Source organism: Microtus ochrogaster, linkage group LG2 (assembly GCF_000317375.1).
Source record: "Microtus ochrogaster isolate Prairie Vole_2 linkage group LG2, MicOch1.0, whole genome shotgun sequence".
NCBI classification, from domain to species: Eukaryota; Metazoa; Chordata; class Mammalia; order Rodentia; family Cricetidae; genus Microtus; species Microtus ochrogaster.
Genome location: NC_022028.1, coordinates 47,579,367 through 47,596,804, shown reverse-complemented (window position 1 = coordinate 47,596,804; position 17,438 = coordinate 47,579,367). Strand labels below are relative to the sequence as shown.

The 17,438-nt window shown below is 49.3% G+C and overlaps 1 protein-coding gene across 1 annotated transcript; it reads right to left on the bottom strand.

Moving 5' to 3' along the window:
* Positions 1-1,689: 1,689 nt before the first annotated feature.
* Positions 1,690-12,361, bottom strand: Sumo3 (small ubiquitin-like modifier 3). The gene is made up of 4 exons (XM_005360248.2): positions 12,228-12,361; positions 9,056-9,184; positions 4,564-4,635; positions 1,690-2,942 (listed from the first exon to the last, which is right to left on the bottom strand). The coding sequence occupies exons 1-4, from the start codon at positions 12,246-12,248 to the stop codon at positions 2,832-2,834; spliced, it is 333 nt and encodes a 110-aa protein (XP_005360305.1). The 5' UTR covers positions 12,249-12,361; the 3' UTR covers positions 1,690-2,831.
* Positions 12,362-17,438: the final 5,077 nt, after the last annotated feature.

The window sequence follows — 17,438 nt, the reverse complement described above, 5'->3', positions numbered from 1 at the left end:
CGTGATTCCCTGGGACAGCTGATATGTGAAACGTGCCCCAGCAGTCCTATGTTTGAACACTGGTCACAGTTTTGGGAGACCGGAACCTTTAGCAGATGAGGCCTAGCAGGAGCCAGTGGGTTGTTTGGGGATGGAAATGGATCTTGATATTTAGAGCCCAGCTTGACTTCTAGCCCTGTCTGCTTCCTCTTCCACTGAGGTTTGAGTAAGTAGCTGTCAGGCATTGCTGCTGACTTGGAGCCATGGGCTTCCCTGCCAGGACAGACTGTATCCTCAAACCCTGAGACAAAATCAACTTCCCTTAAGTGGCTTCTTGTCGGGTTCTGATCACAGCAGCGAGGAAATGAATGGAAAAGTAGTGCCATGAAATGGTGCTGATAAACCCAACCTGGGGTTTAGTTCTTCGAACCTAGTTTTAAGGAGAAAAGTGGGAGATTCAGAGCTGTGAGCTAGACCAGGCTGTAAGCACACCTAGGAGGACCATTCTGGTGAAATCCAGATCAGGAGGCTGAGAAACGGGTACTAAAGACTGCTCACAAAGTTTTATTCAGAGGGGAACAAGAGGACCGTATCAGAAACTCAGCTAGCAACTATTCATGTCACATCCAGTGACAGGACAAGGCGGTGCGGTTTTCTCCATCTTGTATTATGCTGAGGCCAGTTCAGGTTGAAGTAGAATCTGATCTCCTTGATAGGGAGCCTCATGGACAATTACTCAAGATGCCCCAGGTACCTTAGCTTTGTTAGAGCATGACCAGAACCCCCTCCTCCAGTTACCTTAGCTACGGTTAGAGCGTGTGCAGAAGCCCCTCCTCCAGCTTCCTTAGCTTCGCTAGAGCCTGTGCAGAACCCCCTCCTCCTCCAGCTACCTTAGCTTCACTAGAGCTGTGCAGAACCCTCTCCTCCTCCAGCTACCTTAGCTTCACTAGAGCGTGTGCAGAACCTCCTCCTCCTCCAGCTATCTTAGCTTCGTTAGAGCATGTGCAGAGCCTCCTCCAGCTACCTTAGCTTCGTTAGAGCGTGTGCATAACCTCCTCTTCCTCCAGCTACCTTAGGTTCGTTAGAGCATGTGCAGAGCCTCCTCCAGCTACCTTAGCTTCATTAGAGCGTGTGCAGAACCCCCTCCTCCTCCAGCTTCCTTAGCTTCACTAAAGCGTGTGCAGAACCTCCTCCAGCTACCTGCTTTTGAACTGCTTACTCGCACAAAACTTCCCTCTATTGCTGCTGACTAAGATACCTGGTTGTAGTTTTGGTCTTTAAACCTTACTCCACTTGGGAGGCACAGGTGAGTTCAAGGCCAGCCTTGTCTACAAAGTGAGTTTCAAGACAGCCAGAGCTGTTAACACAGAAAAATCCTGTCTCAAAAAATCAGGAAAACAAAAACCTTACTCTAAACCAGTGTTTCTCAACTTTCCTAACACTGCAACCTTTTAATACAGTTCCTCATGTTGTAGTGACCCCGACCATAAAATTACCTTCGTTGCTACTTCATTTACTATAACATTGCTATTGTTATGAATCATGAATATCTGATATGCAGGATATCTGATATGCAACCCCTGTGAAAGGGCTGTTCAACCCCCAAAGTCACCTGGCTTCTCTGTGTCTGAAGGGCCTCACTGGACAGACTGTCAATAGTGAGCTGTGACATACGCAGTCTCCAAATACAGTGTTTAAGGTAAACCAAGAGACAGAATATCAAACTATATTTACTGTTTACAGTAGTAAAGGACGACAAATAATGTACAAACTGGATAAACACAACAGAGCCAACAGACATCCCACCCAAGCCCACACAGCAAAACAGGAAACAACAACATTTTCCTCGGGATTTTAAGCAAGCGAGAGATGGTAGGTCAGTGTCAGGTGACTATGAAAGGCAGAGATGGCCATCAAGCAGCAATGGACCCTTACACAAGGATGACAGGCAGGACAATCCACATATAACTGGTATAGACCCCACAATGCAGGACTGAAGTCACCCACTGATGCATCATTTGAATACACATCTGGAAAGCCGCAGAGCATAATCCATGAGAATGAGGTCACCTCTCCCGGGCTTTCTTTTGCAACCACACTTTAAAGCAGGTCGTACACAGCATCACTATAAGCTTGATACTTAACCAATTACCTTCTTACACAGAAACCATAATTATGCATTGGAACCAAGTACTAGAAAATAATCTGAGGCCACATTCAGTTTCCAAATGAGACATGGCAGTTACTTTCTTCTACATTATAACAAGGAAAGAGAGTGGGTCCCACCTTACAACCCTGCCCATGTACCCATTACCAGATGCCAAGTAGAAAGGGGACATGCCAGGAGAAACTGGGTCACAGTACATAAGGACTCCTTCCAATGGTCTTTTCCCTTTAACTTTACCATTTGACAAAGCTCAAGCTGATAGTATTTCAATGTTTTAATATTCTATACCTACAACAAATAGGTGCAATTCTGTCCCTCTCTCCCATCTCAACATCCCATAGGCAAGCCCACTGGGTAATGGGACCACAAGCTCTCTCCTTGACCAGGGCAAATCACTCTACAAGCAGACACAGTTCTGGGGGTCAGAGTCAGGTGGCAGGCTGAGTCCACACCCAGCTCCAAGTTTTGGGGGAAAATATTTTAGGGATGGGAGGAAGCAGAAATGAAAACATAAACAAATCCCAAAACCTTGCTCTCGTTTCCCCTAAAGGCAATGCGCTACACAACACTTTCATCCCTGCATGATGTCTGTAGTCCGCTCCAAGCACATCAGAAAAGGAGAACCAGTCAGGGACTCTGGCTTCTGCTGACACTTCTGTGATTGGTGTGGCTGCATGGTCACCATTCAATAGCAGATGTCAAGACAATGACCGGGTGTGGGGACGGTCCCTCGGGAAGCTGTTCCTCCTGTCTGCTGCTGGAATACGTCAATGGTGTCCTCATCCTCCATCTCCAGCTATCCAAGTTGCCAAGGCAGGCCCAGGAAGAGGGGACAGGAAATGTCAGAGGTGAATACACAGTGATACCATGCTCTAAACAGCTTCTGCTACACTAGGCACAGCCCAGTCACCTTGACTGGAGTGTAGCATGCAAGGAGAAGGTGGGGTCACAGTAATTACTTATCTACTGACTTCTGACAAGATTCATAGAAGAATAATCACAGCTAAGGACTGAGAGAAAAATGGGGTCATTAAAAATAGATTCACTGGGTGTGGTGGAGCAAGCTTTTAATCCTAGCACTTGGGAGGCAGAGGCAGAGAGTTCCAGGACAGCCAGGGCTACACAGAAAACCCTGTCTCAGGAAAATGTCAGCATTTAAGGTTTTTGTTTGTTTTCTGTGTTTCAAGACAGGGTTTCTCTGTGTAATAGTTCTGATTGTCCTGGAACTAGCTCTTGTGGATCAGGCTGGCCTCGAACTCCTGATCCGTCTGTCTCTGCCTCCCAAGTACTGGGATTAAAGGCATGCGCCACCACCGCCTGGCTATTTTCTACACTTTTTAAGAAGGAAGCACTCACATGAACTTGGATCACCAGGTCTGGTGATAAGCATCTTACCCACTAAGCCATCTTGCCAGTCAGAGCTTGTAGACAAACATATTATATTAAAAAAAATTGGCCTATTATTTATTTATCTTTTGTTTTTGTGTCTGTATGTAGTTGTGACCTTGTGTGCCCCACATGCATGGAGGGCTCTGCAGAGCAGAAGAGGGTGTCAGCTTCCCTGGCACAGGAGTTACAGACAGCAGTAAGCTGCTGGGTGGATGCTAGGAATTGAACCCAGGTCCTCTGGAAAAGCAGCCAGTGCTCTTAACCCCTAAACTTCCTCTCCAGCCCTACCAAAAAAAAAATTATTTTGAGCTGTTCTTTTTTTTGAGTCATGGCTCTCTGTATAGCCCTGGCTGTCTTAGAACTTGTTCTGTAGCTTAAACTCAGAGACCTGCCTGCCTCTACCTCTTGAGTGCTAAGATTAAAGGCAGGCATCATTACCGCCTAGTATTTATTTATTATTATCATTATTATTATTATTATTATTATTATTACAATGCCCAGCAGGGGCATCAGATTCCCTGGGACCACAGTTATGAGTAGTTGTAAGCTGTAAGTTGTAAACCCTGGTCTTCTGAAAGAGCAGCCTGTGTTCTTAACTGATGAGCTATCTCTCTGAAAGTCCCCACAAAAATATATTTTAATTAAAAATTTTAAAATAAGATAAAAATCTAGGTTCTGACTCCAGTTCAAACTCCAATAAAGACCAAGTGGCAGGCACTAAGCCGTCAGGACCACAGGAGCTATGCACCCCACAGTACCCTGCATGTGGGTTCATCAGTGACTGCCATGGCCCTGAGGGTGGAGGGTGTTGGTGCTACACTTGGACTCTAGCTCAAAACACCAAAGATATGTTTGGCAGTGCCACTTCTTCATTTGAGAAAATAATCTCAAAAATTCAAAATTTGAAATCCAATAATTAAGGTCATTGCAGAAACATGCCATTTTGTTTGCACCTATCTGAGTCTCAAACAACAGTGTTCCCAAACCGCAGACCCTGGTAGACCCTAGCGCACAGGGCTACTTCATACCTGGGCTGGGGTGTCTGTTTCATTGATTGGTTGTCCATCAAACCGGAATCGAATCTGCCTCATTGACAAGCCCTGGGGAAAAGGAAGGGAATGCGTTAGATGTTCCCAGACAACACAGATTAACCTGAAGCTATCCAGAACCAGCAACATCAGCATTCTATATGCACACAAGCCAGCTGAGTAGAAATAGCCCTGGTGGCCCACATCTACAGCAAGTGCTGCCCCAAACTGACCCATTCCGATACCTGGCTTGCCCTAATTCTGCCCCTCACTTCCTCCCAGAGCTAAACTGAGCTAAGTTCCTCCCAGAACTTCTGTTTCCTCCTCTGGAAAGGTCTCAGAAACGGGTCAGGTGACCATGAGGGCCATGATCAGGAAGGTTGTGAGGAGCAGAAACGAAGGGCGTTTTCCATCCTGAAAGGAGGCAGCAGTCTGTCTAAGGTGAACACCACCTGGCAGAAACACTTCTCTAACTCGGCAGCTCCACTGTCCTCAAATAGGACAGATGGGATAGATAAATTGTGACTATTTCCTCAATCCTGACGCCTCCCTGAATTGGTAAGAATGAAAAAGCAAGGCCTTGGGGAAGAGCCGGTGGGCAGGTGCTCTCTGCTGGATGGAGTCTGAAGCCACAAGCCTAAGGACACTGGAGTCTCAAGTGTGCTAGAGCCAGGGGTGGTGAGACTAGGAAAGCCCTCACCCTCCCATCCCCTCCCCGGACCAGGGAAGCTAGCAAACTTCTCTGAAAGTTCACACGCAAGGGCTAAAGCAATGGCTCAGAGGTCAAGAGCACTTGATGGTCTTACAGAGGACCAGATTCAATTCCCAACACCCATATGGAAGCTTAGAACCCCCTGTAATTCCACTTCTGGGGACCTGACGCCCTCTTTTGGCCTTTGTAAACACCTGTCATGCATATGGTGCACAGACATACATGCAGGCAAAAACACGCATACACAGAAAATATTTTAAAGATGAGAAAAGCATGGCAGCTCACAACTGTCTGTCACTCTGGTTCCAGGTGATCTAACACCTTCACACCAATGCACATAAAATAAAGTTAAATAAATGATTTAAAAAAGGGGAGGCTGGAGAGATAGCTCAGAGGTTAAGAGCACTGACTGCTTTCAGAGGTCCTGAGTTCAATTCCCAGCACCCACATGGCAGCTCACAACTGTCTGTAACTCTGGTTCTAGGTAATCTGACACCTTCACACCAATACACATAAAAAAGTTAAATAAATGATTAAAAATAATAATAAAGATGAGAAAAGAAAGTTCACACATAAATCTCCAAGAGTTCGAAGTTCCCAACAACCCTCAGAGGCCATGTAATTGTCTCTCCCACATCAATCAGCAGGACTTTTTAGAGATGTGAACTCAGAGCTCCGTCAAGACCCATATGGTGCTGGGCAGTGACGGTGCACATCTTTAATCCCAGCAGTTGGAAGGCAGGTGAATTTGAGGCCAGCCTGATCTACCAGGTGAGTTCCAGGACAGCCAGACAGCCAGAAACCCTATCTCAAAAAAAATTAAAAATAAAAAAAAAATAAAAGAAGACATATATGGCAAATGGGTGTCCATGTGCCTTGGTCTTCCCCTGGAGCCTGGAGGTGTTCTTTCCCAGGAGACCTAGTGCTTTTCAGATCAGCATCAGGGACTCTCCAGAGCCCCCAATTCTAATGTGCCACCCTGTGGATGTGCGGCCTCCGCCACACCCACCCAAACACACAGCACCATCTCTGCAGTGGCTCGCTGCTTCACTCTTAAATACAAGCAGAAACCGGGGGACATTTAAAGAGAGACTCACGTATGTGAAGACCAGGCCCGGGGAAGAAAGCACTGTGTGCGGTACAGAAAAGGCCTGCCTCCCAGTGAGAAATCACTCCACACACTAAGGGGTAAGAGGAAGCTCTTTAATAATATAGCACATATCTGGCTCTGGCTAATACCCAAAGAAGAGGCCACAAATAGAAGATTTTTTACTAACTTATATATACCCAAGGCTTATGAATTCCACATACGATGTCATCCTTAAATGTCTTTCAGGTCCCAGTCCCAGGTTTCACTTTGAACAATATAAACAGATCGGAGACTCAGGTCTGGCCATTTAGGCAGAGGTGAGATTTACACAGCAAAGGGATTGCATATTGCCAGAGTTATTTTAAGTACAGCAGTGAGGTTGACTTTCAAACAGTTGTTACCTGAGTTAGTCTTGTCCACCCAACAGATTATGCATTTCTCAATGAGAGAACTGGGGGCTTTATGGCAGGTTAAGACTCCTGGTTGTGACCCTGCTCTGCCCTCTTGTGTGCACTGTTAGAAGCATGCTCTTTGGTATGGAGCTGGCTCTACACTGGCTGTGAGGCAGAGCGGTCTCTACTGCTGTGGGACTAGGGCCTAATGGTCAATCTGATGAATAAACATTTCCATCCTAGCAGCCTAAATTTTCTTATCTCTAACTGGTTAGAATACTACTTATCTTTGGAATATTTTGTAGGTAATGGTCATTAAGCTGAATTTTCCTTTGTATGACTTCATGTCTCCTAAGCAAACCTACTAGTAAAGCCTTTCTTTATAACATCAATTCTATTATTTTGAGTTTCTTCAATATATTGAGGCAAAAAAGGAAGGGAATGGAGTAGTTAAAACACATGTAAACTTAAAGCTTCAAGGAAGGTTAAAAACACACTTATGTGTGCACATGCTCACACATATACAACCAAGAAAACACTAGAAAGTTGCTACTAATGGGGAGAAAAACACAAAACAAGAAAAGACAGAACTTGGGGAAACTAAAACTCATGCTGAGCAAGAATGGCCTATAGAGTGGGAAGGCAAAGAAGGGAAAACTCAAATGGGACAGCAACAGTAAACCCAGTACAGAGGGAGGAGCCGGTCAGGCCAGCATGGAGGATGGCTGACTGCAGGCCTGGGTACTCCCAACGTGAAACAGAGCAGAGCAGACATCTGCCTGCACAGCAGAGGACAGTTAGAGTCCTCTTTCCGTTCACAGACAGGAAGGGCCCAGAAAGCGCCTCCCCAGAGGGCTAAGGATCACTCCAGAGCCCCTGCTGAGATCCCACGGCAGAGAACCAGAAAGGCCCCAGTGTTCCAAAACACAGGAAGCTGACAGTGAGTTATGGTAACTTCTAAGACAATGCAGCTCAGCCTAGAACACAACATGCAGCCAGACATGCGAGTCCCTGTCAGATACAAGAGATGGTGTTCCACACAAAAAAGATGCAGGAGGGAGACAGGAAGTTTCCAGAATGACTCTCATAAAGCTGTGGATGGCAGTCATGCAGACACCCTCACTCCAAAGCAGTGGTTCGGGGGGGGGGGGGGATGCAGCAGGAGGATACAAAACATTGAGGTAGCTGACTTAATGCGCCCCCCACCCCAAATGTGGGGTCTCAGCAGGCGAAGACTGAAGTGCAACAGACTGAGCATAGCACAGCAAGGAAGAGCCCTGCACACTGGCGCAGTCCAAAGTGGCACACAGCACTTGCAGCCGGCTCGGCAGGGAGGGCACAAGGGGACACAGTGTCATTGGAAAGTTCTGTCTCACCTTTCACAGGTGAGAAAAGTACCTAAGGTCAAACCTAGAAGCCAGGAGAGCAAGCGCATTATCTGCAGGGCTCACGAGCGAGAAAGAAGAAAGCATGGCACCGCCTTGCAGGGACGTCAGGGCAGCAGAATAAAAGGGCAGTAAACAGCTGTTTGCAAGCACTTAAGGGCAACCTAGAACCACCATGTGAGATGCCACTGCCCACATCAAAGGGCAGGACCCCCTACGAGAACTACCAGATGGCAGGGCTCAGAGGAATGGCCACATAGGTCTATGTGCAGCAAGCCAGACAGTCACTGAGACAGACAATGGAGAAGCAAGGCCAGGAGTCCAAGGACTCCCAGGTGGGCTGGCACGTACCCACCCACCAAAAGGTCCTTAGTAAGAACGAACTGGATAGATGGATCCAAGCCTGATGTGTGCAAGGGCCTTAAGTTCACAACGACACCAACAGCAGCAAGCTGGCCACTGTTGGGGACAAAGGTCAGTCAGCGTGCTATTTTTAAATGGTAACGAAGGGACAAGAGCAAATGTTTCCTCACTTTCCTAAGTAAGATAGAAAATCAAATTGCCAATGAGGAGGGCATACACAGCATAACTAAATGGATATCAGATGGAGGAACCGGGACCAGCACTGATCCTCTCTCTGAGCACACCACAGGTATTCCACCAGACCGTGTGCGGGCTGACGGACTGCATGATCACCATGATGGTGTCTACCAGGAACCAACCCCCCCTGGAGTCTACTTAAGCCTTAAACTCCACCTTTCCATTTGCGGGAATCCAGGGAAAAGACACACTGTAAGGGACAAGCAGATAGCAAGACCCAGGGTAGCAAGGGCAAGCCCACAACACAAGCAGCCCCTGCAGGACTCCTTCAGGGAGGGAGGTCCCAACCCAGCATGCATGGGGCTCTGCCTACCTGCCTCTCGCAGTACGCCTTCATCAGCTTGCTCAGTGGTGTGTGCCTCTTGATCTTGAACTGCACCACTGAGCCATCCTGTCCTGCCACTTTCAGGTTGATGTGGTCATTCTCTGTCTTCACTCCCTCCTGTAAGACACAGGAACTGGGTCTCAAAGGCCAGCTCAGAATCCCCGGGGTGTAAAGCATGCTCTTAGGTAATGGTGTTGTTTCCAGTCGTTAAAACCAACCTGGTTCTTAACATTCCCCCAGCAGCTCAGAGTTACTCGTCTGACTGTCTTAGTTTTACACAGAATTTATTTTTAACCTACATTTGTTACGCGCTGTGAGAGAAACAGCAGTGCAAAGCCGGTGTCCTCACAGACTACCAATTCAAAGACAAAAATCTACTCATTAAATCTAAGAAGCCAAAGGAAATCCATGTTTGTTTAAAAATGACTCATGAGGCTGTAAAAATACACATTTGCAGGCTATACATGACTTTACACGACTGAGAAGAAAAGCCAACATAAAACCAAGAGTGTAGGACCAGAGGGACACTAGGAGACCCTGAAGGATCCGCTGCAGTTAGCAGGTGAAGGCTGTGGCCCCCCCTGGACTCTCTGGCCCCAGACTGCTTTTTTAGGCTAGGTGTGGCTCCAAGGAATGCCATGTGCTCAGCCTGCACAGGGCCCTGGGCTCCATCCCCCATACTGAATGAGACATTCCTATTGCACAGCCATAGCTTTTATATAATCACGATACACACAAGCTGCTGGGCAAAGTCCAAGTCAGAGCTTCTTGTTGGCTGGAAACACACTTTGAACAAAACGTTTAAGTTATGGGCTGGCCACAGAGCCAGCTCTGAGGCTATTCAGTCTGGGAAGGAATTACTTTTGTTGTTCAGAACATGCTTGACACAGATGTATCGCAGCCCACAGGAAGTTTTAACCTTTGTTTCTTGAATGTGTATGATTATTTTGCCTGCATGTATGTCTGTGCATCCCATATCGGCAGTGCCCATAGAGGCCAGAAGAGGGCGTCACATCCCCTAGGACCAGAGTAATGGGTGTTTGTTAGCAGTCATGAGGGTGCTGGGAATTGAACTGGGGTTCTGCGCTCCTAACTGCTGAGCCAGCTTCCAGCCTTGGGAACCATTTATGTTTTAAGGACACAGATCCCTTGGTCCACTTGCAAACCACGTCTTTTCCCTAGCCTCACACCAGCTGTTTCCCACGGCTCAACCGAGTAACTCCACTGAAGCGTCCTACTTCCCTTGAATGTCCTCAGCCACCTTTTTATTCCTGGAGCAAAGGATAGGACAGTGTCAGGAAGGAGCCTGCCCCGTGCTGGGTCCTAAGAGCGCTTTCCAGTCTGAGAAATGGTTCCCAGGTGAGAGGAGCCTGCAAGGACCTGAGCGAACAGCTGGGGCGCCATTCTCCCATTCCTCCTGGGTGAGACTTCCCAACACTCCCTCAAGGACACCAGTGACAAGGCAGCACTGCTCAGAGAGCCTGGCTCCTGATCCAGAGTATAGGTAGGACCCACCATGAGAAAGAGTGAACGACTCCAGGCCTTTTAGCAGATGAAAAAAAAAACAAAAACAAAAAAACAGTATGCTGTGTTCAAAGAGAGGCAGCAACCAGAACTTAAATAAACAGAAATGCCAATAGGGAGGGGGGAAAAGGCCTAAGGCGCCCCTCCCCTCTAACAGCAGGAAGGCTGGTACAGTCCAGGAACTAATTAGCAAGTAAACTCAGAAGAAAAATGAGATAACGTGGTAGTGCACGCCTTTAATCCCAGCACTCGGGAGGCAGAGGCAGGCAGATCTGAGTTCAAGGCCAGCCTGGTCTACAGAGCTAGTTCCAGCAGGCTCCAAAGCTACAGAGAAGCCCTGTCTCTGAAGAAAAAAAAGAAAGAAAGAAAAGAAAAATGAGGCTTAGTCACGATGACTGTGAACACCTGTGCAGTCTGAGCTACACAGGGAGACCCAGTCTCAAACCAAAACAAAGGCTGGCCAGGTGTTTCAGCGCAGGCCTTTAATCTCATCTCAGCACGGAGGAGGCAGAGGCTGGAGGATCTCTGTGAATTCAAGGCCATCCTGGTCTACTTAGAGAGCTCCAGGCCAGCCAGGACTACATAGACACCTTGTCTTTTTTTTTTTTTTTAAGGGAGTTGGGATATAGGGGGGACAAAGTAACTCACTGGCAGAGCACCTTACTAGTGTACCAAAGTCTCTGGGTTAGATCACCCGTGCTGCAAAATACAACCCTCTGCCTCCACTAACCTAGAGAGGCAAAAGGTGCAGTCTTTCCAACACCACACCAGGGGCACTCACTTCCTGACTAACTTCATAACAAGGAAACCAACAACAAGATATAAAGTGTTTACTTTTGGCCATGACAGGTCAACGTCGGTGATGGGGCAGATAGCACCCAAGGCTGAGTTAGAATTAAAGGTTAAGGGTCCTGCAGGCACGATATTGCGGCGTTCAGCTGCTGACTTTACAGCGGGGTACCACAGCATTCCTGGGGCTTGCCGTGCTCCTGGGGTCTCCCACTGGAACCAAGAGAGTGGTCATCTCCAGGCCGAGGCCGGTGAACAGACAGAATGCCAGGCTCCAACCAACCTCTATCTCCCAGCAGGGCAGGTGAGGGTGAAACACTGTTTAATTAGGATTGGGCAACCCTGGCCTTTCCACGTACCAACTGCCGACACGAAGGGGCCTGCCCCGAGAGACCGCAAAGGAGTGGGAGAGCACCCAGTCCCGCCAACAGTGAGAAGTTCGCAGCGGCCAGCTGGACTCCTGCACCGGGGCAGCTATCGGGGCGCCCACAGAACCTCACGCGTGGACCTACGCACACGGTGCAAGAAGGGAAGGCCACGGCTAGGAATCAGGACCCAGAGAGGAGACCTGCACAGCAAGTTCCAGCACCCCGCGAGACGTCCAAGTTCCGCGTTCTCGCCCCGCGGGGCGTGGCTAGACTCTGGGCGTGGCTACACCGGGGGCGGAGCCCTGGCGTGGCGGGAGGCAGACCGGGGGTGGGGCTAAGGGGCGGGGCGGGGCGCGACGTCGGTGGGGGAGGGGCGCGGGTTGTTGGTGGGGGAGGGGCGCGGAGGCCCGGGTGCGGGCCCGCGGGCCCTGTTTGCGCGCGGCCGGAGGACTCTGCAGCGCCCTGCGTTCCAGGCTTACCTTGGGCTTCTCTTCCGACATGGTTGCGCGGCGGCGGCGGCGGGAAGCACAGCGAGAACCAGTGGCACTAGAGCAGGCGAGTCACGCTCTCTGCCCCGCCGCTCTCCCGCCGCAACTGTCGCGGGGCCGCGCTTTATCCCCAAATCCTGGCGCGCCGGTTGGCCGCGCAGCGTCACGTGACGGCGCGCGTGCACGATGCGCGTGCCCTGCGTCTCGGGTGCGCGCTGGCCGGCCGCGATTCCGGACGGTTGTGACTGCGTCACGGGGCGGGTCAGGCACCCGGGCGCGCGCAGAGCCCCGGGGACGCGCGACTCAAGGTCCTGGGTACGGAGACCCCTGATATGGATACAAGACTGCGGGGCCACGCAGGGCGCGAGGACTGGGAGGCGTGGGGGGACCGGGGGCGTGTGTGCTAGGACAGGAGCCAAAGAAACACTCAGGCCCAACCGAACCTGGTGCCTTCAAGCAACCACTCTGCCACCCACGTTTGGTCACTTTTCCTGTATGTAGGCTGCATTTTGGGGAAGAGGGGGTAAGATAATGAGGGCCTTCAGGCTAACCCCTTCAGTGGTCCAGGAAGACCAATAAGAGGTTACCAGGCATGCTTTATGGGCCACACGCTCCTGGAACAGGCCTGTGGCCTTGAATTTGAATGTCAACAGGGGGCTCGTGTCTGGAAAAGGCACAGGGATGGCCTCTGTTGGCCCAGAAAGTCAGCACATACTCCTGGTTCATCTTTTTCCATCTGACTTTCCAAGAGGGGTGAATCAGCCTCCAGAAAGGCATTCCCAAGATGGCTCCAGGAGGTACCTACCTCTTCTGCATTCTCTGTATCCACCCTTGTCCCTCCTTACATATAGTCCCAAAGTAAGCACCAGGTGGCTGAGGTGGGCCATGGTGGCATGCACAGGAGGCCTCCCTTTTGACCTACCATTTGCCCAGTCTCAGAATGCTGTTGTCCACACTAATAACCCATTTTACACAGGAGGACACTAAGATACCTACAGGTTTAATAACATGCCCAAGGAGCCAGCTTGGTCATTACTGCAGAACAAGTGAAGCTTGGCTCTAGCGGGGAGCTTGAGCTGCGGCATGCCGGGAGAGCAGTCAGGGAGCACTGGCTGGGTAGTTAGGAATCCTTTTCTGTATCTTGGAAAGTGTCCTAGAATGCAGTCCACCTGCCCTGTGTCTATATGGTAACACCCCTCAAAACAGATCAGTCAGGACCAGCATAGTCACCCACAGTGGTCCCAGGTTGGTGACCATGTTCCAGAACCAGACAGCAGCCTCCAGAGAACTGGCTCTGGATATGCTAGAAGTACGTTTCTGTTCCAAAGAAGGGCCAGCAGACAAGGATCTCCATTTCCTGATAACCCAACAGAGCCAAGTGTCTGTGAGCCCAACCTGTCCAGCCTCCTTCCCCTGTACATATGACCTTCTTCAGGAAGTTTGACAAGGTCTTCCCATAAAGATCCATTTGGAACTTATCCCACACCCCAACCAGATCAAGGACTGGATTGACCTCAGATACAGACCATGGTCAGCCACAGCTGAGCATATCCCAGGAATGTCCAGCTCACACTGTGTGGGAGACAAGAGACTCCAGAAACCAGCCCAGCTGCAGCAGTTAGAGAGCAAAGCACACTCGCCCTCGACGGATGGCTCAGTGACTCGGAACAGGCGGTGTGACCATCAGACTACAGTGGACCATCGGTTCCAGGGTGCCATGCATTAGAAAGCGTTGCATTGCTGGGCTGTGGTGGCACAGGCCTTTAAATCAGCACTCGGGAGGCAGAGGCAGGCAGGTCTGTTTTAGGTCTTTCTTTTGGGACTTCCAGCCCCCAAATAATGACACGGAAACTAACTATTTATTTATGAAAAGCTTGGCCTTATAACGTAACCAGTTTCTATTAATCTACATTTTGCTAAGCGGCTTTTTACCTCTCCTCCATTCTGTCTGTCCAGCTCCCTCTGTATCTCACTGGTGTCTCTCTTGTGTGCCCAGATTCCTCCCTAGTCCCTCTCTATGCCCAGAAGTCCTGCCTAACCTTTCCTGCCTAGCTATTGGCCATCCAGCTCTTTATTTAAAAAGACCAATAAGGTGTCTTAGGCAGGCAAGGTAAAACAGCAACACATCTTTTTTACACAGTTTGCTCAAATATTCCACAACACAGATCTCTGAGTTCGAGACCAGCCTGGTCATAGAGTGAGTTTCAGGACGTGCACAGGCATGGCAGGAGGCAGGGTGGGGGTGGGGCTAAGGGGCGGGGCCAGGGTGAAGCTGGGGTGCGATGTTGGTGGGGGAGGAGCGCGGGTTGTTGGTGGGGGAGGGGCGCGGAGGCCCCGGTGGGGGTGGGGTTCATTACTGTTTGGAGGATACAGGAATTGAATTGTGTGGTCTGTTGCTGAGGACCTCTGTTGCCAAGTTATCAGAGTGCAACATGTACACCTCAGGATGTGCACCAGGATCTAAGTGGGCTACGGTACAAAAGAGGCTGCCATTCACACGCTGAAACCCTACTGTTGTGAAAAGTGAACACTGATAAAAGGAAGACACCCCTGTGAGTATTTTTCAGAGCCTGTGCTCAAGCAGTTAACAGAACACACTGTTTTTCCAAAGGACCTGAGTTTGGGTCTCAGCACCCATGTCAGGGTGCCTGCGATTGCCTGTTACCCCAGCTTTAGGATATCTAGCGTCCTCTTCTGGCCCCCAAGAGTACTGCATCACACATGCTTATTCACACACAATAAACGCATATATACATAAAAAAACATTGGCCTCAGAGGCCCCTTGGACACTGACAGAACCTTAGCATGACTTTCATTACTTGAGAATAGTGGCTTGCCTGGTGTAAAGCATCCCAGCCTGCCTTCATAGAGCAGACCCAGACACCCCATAAATTGAGATTGCGCCACACCCGCGCGCGCACGTGCACACACACACACACACACCTGGCCACACCCCTCCAAGGAGACAGCAGAAGGCAAAGAACACCATCCTGAGAAGATGAAGAACTGGAAAATCAGTAGCAGCGTCACTGAATAGTAGGAGGGTCATGGCTAAGGAACTTCCCATGGGACCTGTCTAACTCTGGGATCACAGAGAAGAGAGGAACACAAGGAAGTTGAGGCTCTGTGAATCTCTGAAACTCCTCTGACAGCAGTTTCAGAGAAAGGAAACAACAAGGAGGCAGGACACAACTGAAGACACTTCTCTAGAGAGAGAAATCTGTATGTAAAATGGAACACGCCTTCAAGTACCAAACAGCCAGAGGAGAAGGTTGCTACTGAGGTGCTTGGTGTAAAGATGGATTCCAAAGGTTCCTTTCTGTCAAGGACACCCTGCTGCCTCCAACACCTGCTGCACACAAGTGGTCCTAGCATTTGGAGCGGAGGCAGGAAGATCGGGAGTTTGGAGGCCAGTCTGCATTATAGCGAGAGTCCATATCTCAAACTAAATAAAAAACTAAATAAAAAAGTTTGTTTTGAGACAGGGTTTCCCTTCGTTGCCTTGGCTGTCCTGAAGGTTGCTCTGTTGACCAGGCTGGCCTTACCACGTTAGTAAATAAATATTACATTTAAATTTTAAATTAAGCCGGGTGGTGGTGGCGGTGGTGGTGATGGTGCACGCCTTTAATCCCAGCTCTTGGGAGACAGAGACTGGCAGACCCCTGTGAGATCAAGGCCAGCCTGGTCTACAAGAGCTAGTGGCCTGAGTAAATAAATATTGCATTTAAAATTTAAATTAAGCCAGGTGGTGGTGCATGCCTTTAATCCTAGCGCTCAGGAGACAGAGGAAGGTGGATTTCTGTGAGTTCGAGTCCAGCCTGGTCTACAAGAGCTAGTTCCAGGACAGGCTCCAAAGCCACAGAGAAACCCTGTCTCAAAAACACAAAACAAAACAAACAAACAAAAAAAGAAAAACCAAAAATAAATAAATAATAAAAATAAAATTAAAAAATTTCTTAAAGATACCAGGTAGCTACCAACAAAGAGACTTTAAGGGAAAAAACCTCAAGAAAGAAAGGATGCTGTCTTGGCATCCCCACAACGACGGACCTGGAATTGAGAACCAAACCCTTCCTTCCTTAAGCGAAAGCTTTCCTTTCGTCAGGTTATTTTGCCATAGCAACGTGAAAGGAAACTAGGACAAGCCTGGAGGAACAAGAGCTACATCCTCAGAAAGAGGCTGGGTAGCTGTATGCTCAGCCTTCGCAGCCCCAAGACCAGCCCGAGCAGTCCAGTTACAATTTGGGCCAAGGTTGCCTGTCCTGCTTCCCACCAACCTAAAACAGAAAGATCTGGGCAGAGGTGCCACATGGAGACACTGTGCAGGGAGTCCACCCGGCCATGTGGAGACGCTGTGCAGGGGGTCCACTCGTCCACATGGAGACGCTGTGCAGGGACTTCACTCGGCCACGTGGAGACGCTGTGCAGGGGGTCCACTCGGCCACATGGAGACGCTGTGCAGGGGCTCTACTGGGCAGACGTGTGCTTGTTCACAACAGCAGAACTAAGGTTTACAAAGGAAAACCACGTGACCCAGACCAGGCAACAGATCTGCGAGAAATAAGCGCACAGGAGAGGGAGTGGACTTGACCGGACAGACTGAATAATAGCTGAGATTACTATGTCCAGGAAATGGATCTGGAGACAGACACTTGCACAGAAAAGGAGAACATATTTCAGAATCCAGCTGAAAATCCAAAGCAGAAATTCAACTTGAACTCACTGGATGAGCTTAAGAACAGATTAGATCCAGTGGAAGAGAGGAATAGTGAACTGGAAGGTAGGGCAGAAGGAAATCTTCAGACAGCAGCAGGATGATCAGCAGAGCCCACAGTGAGAGGCCTGGGACATGGGCCCCTGGCACAGGTCTAAGGTGAAGTGAACCCCTGGGGGAGAGGAAACAGTGTGCAAGAAGTAATATTTGGCTGGGCAATAGTGGCGCACACCTTTAATCCTAGCACTCGGAGGCAGAGGAAGGTGGATCTCTGAGCTTGAGGCCAGCCTTGTCTGCAGAGCATGTCCCAGGACAACCAGGATTACACAGAGAAATCCTGCCTCGAAAAAATTTTTAAAAAAAGATAATATTTGAAGGCATAATAAAAGAGGATTTTTCAAAACTGACCAAAGAGAAACCATGATTGCAATGAGAGCATCCATCCAATAGAAAAGCCCCCACCCTAACCCACAGGTTTTTTTTTTATA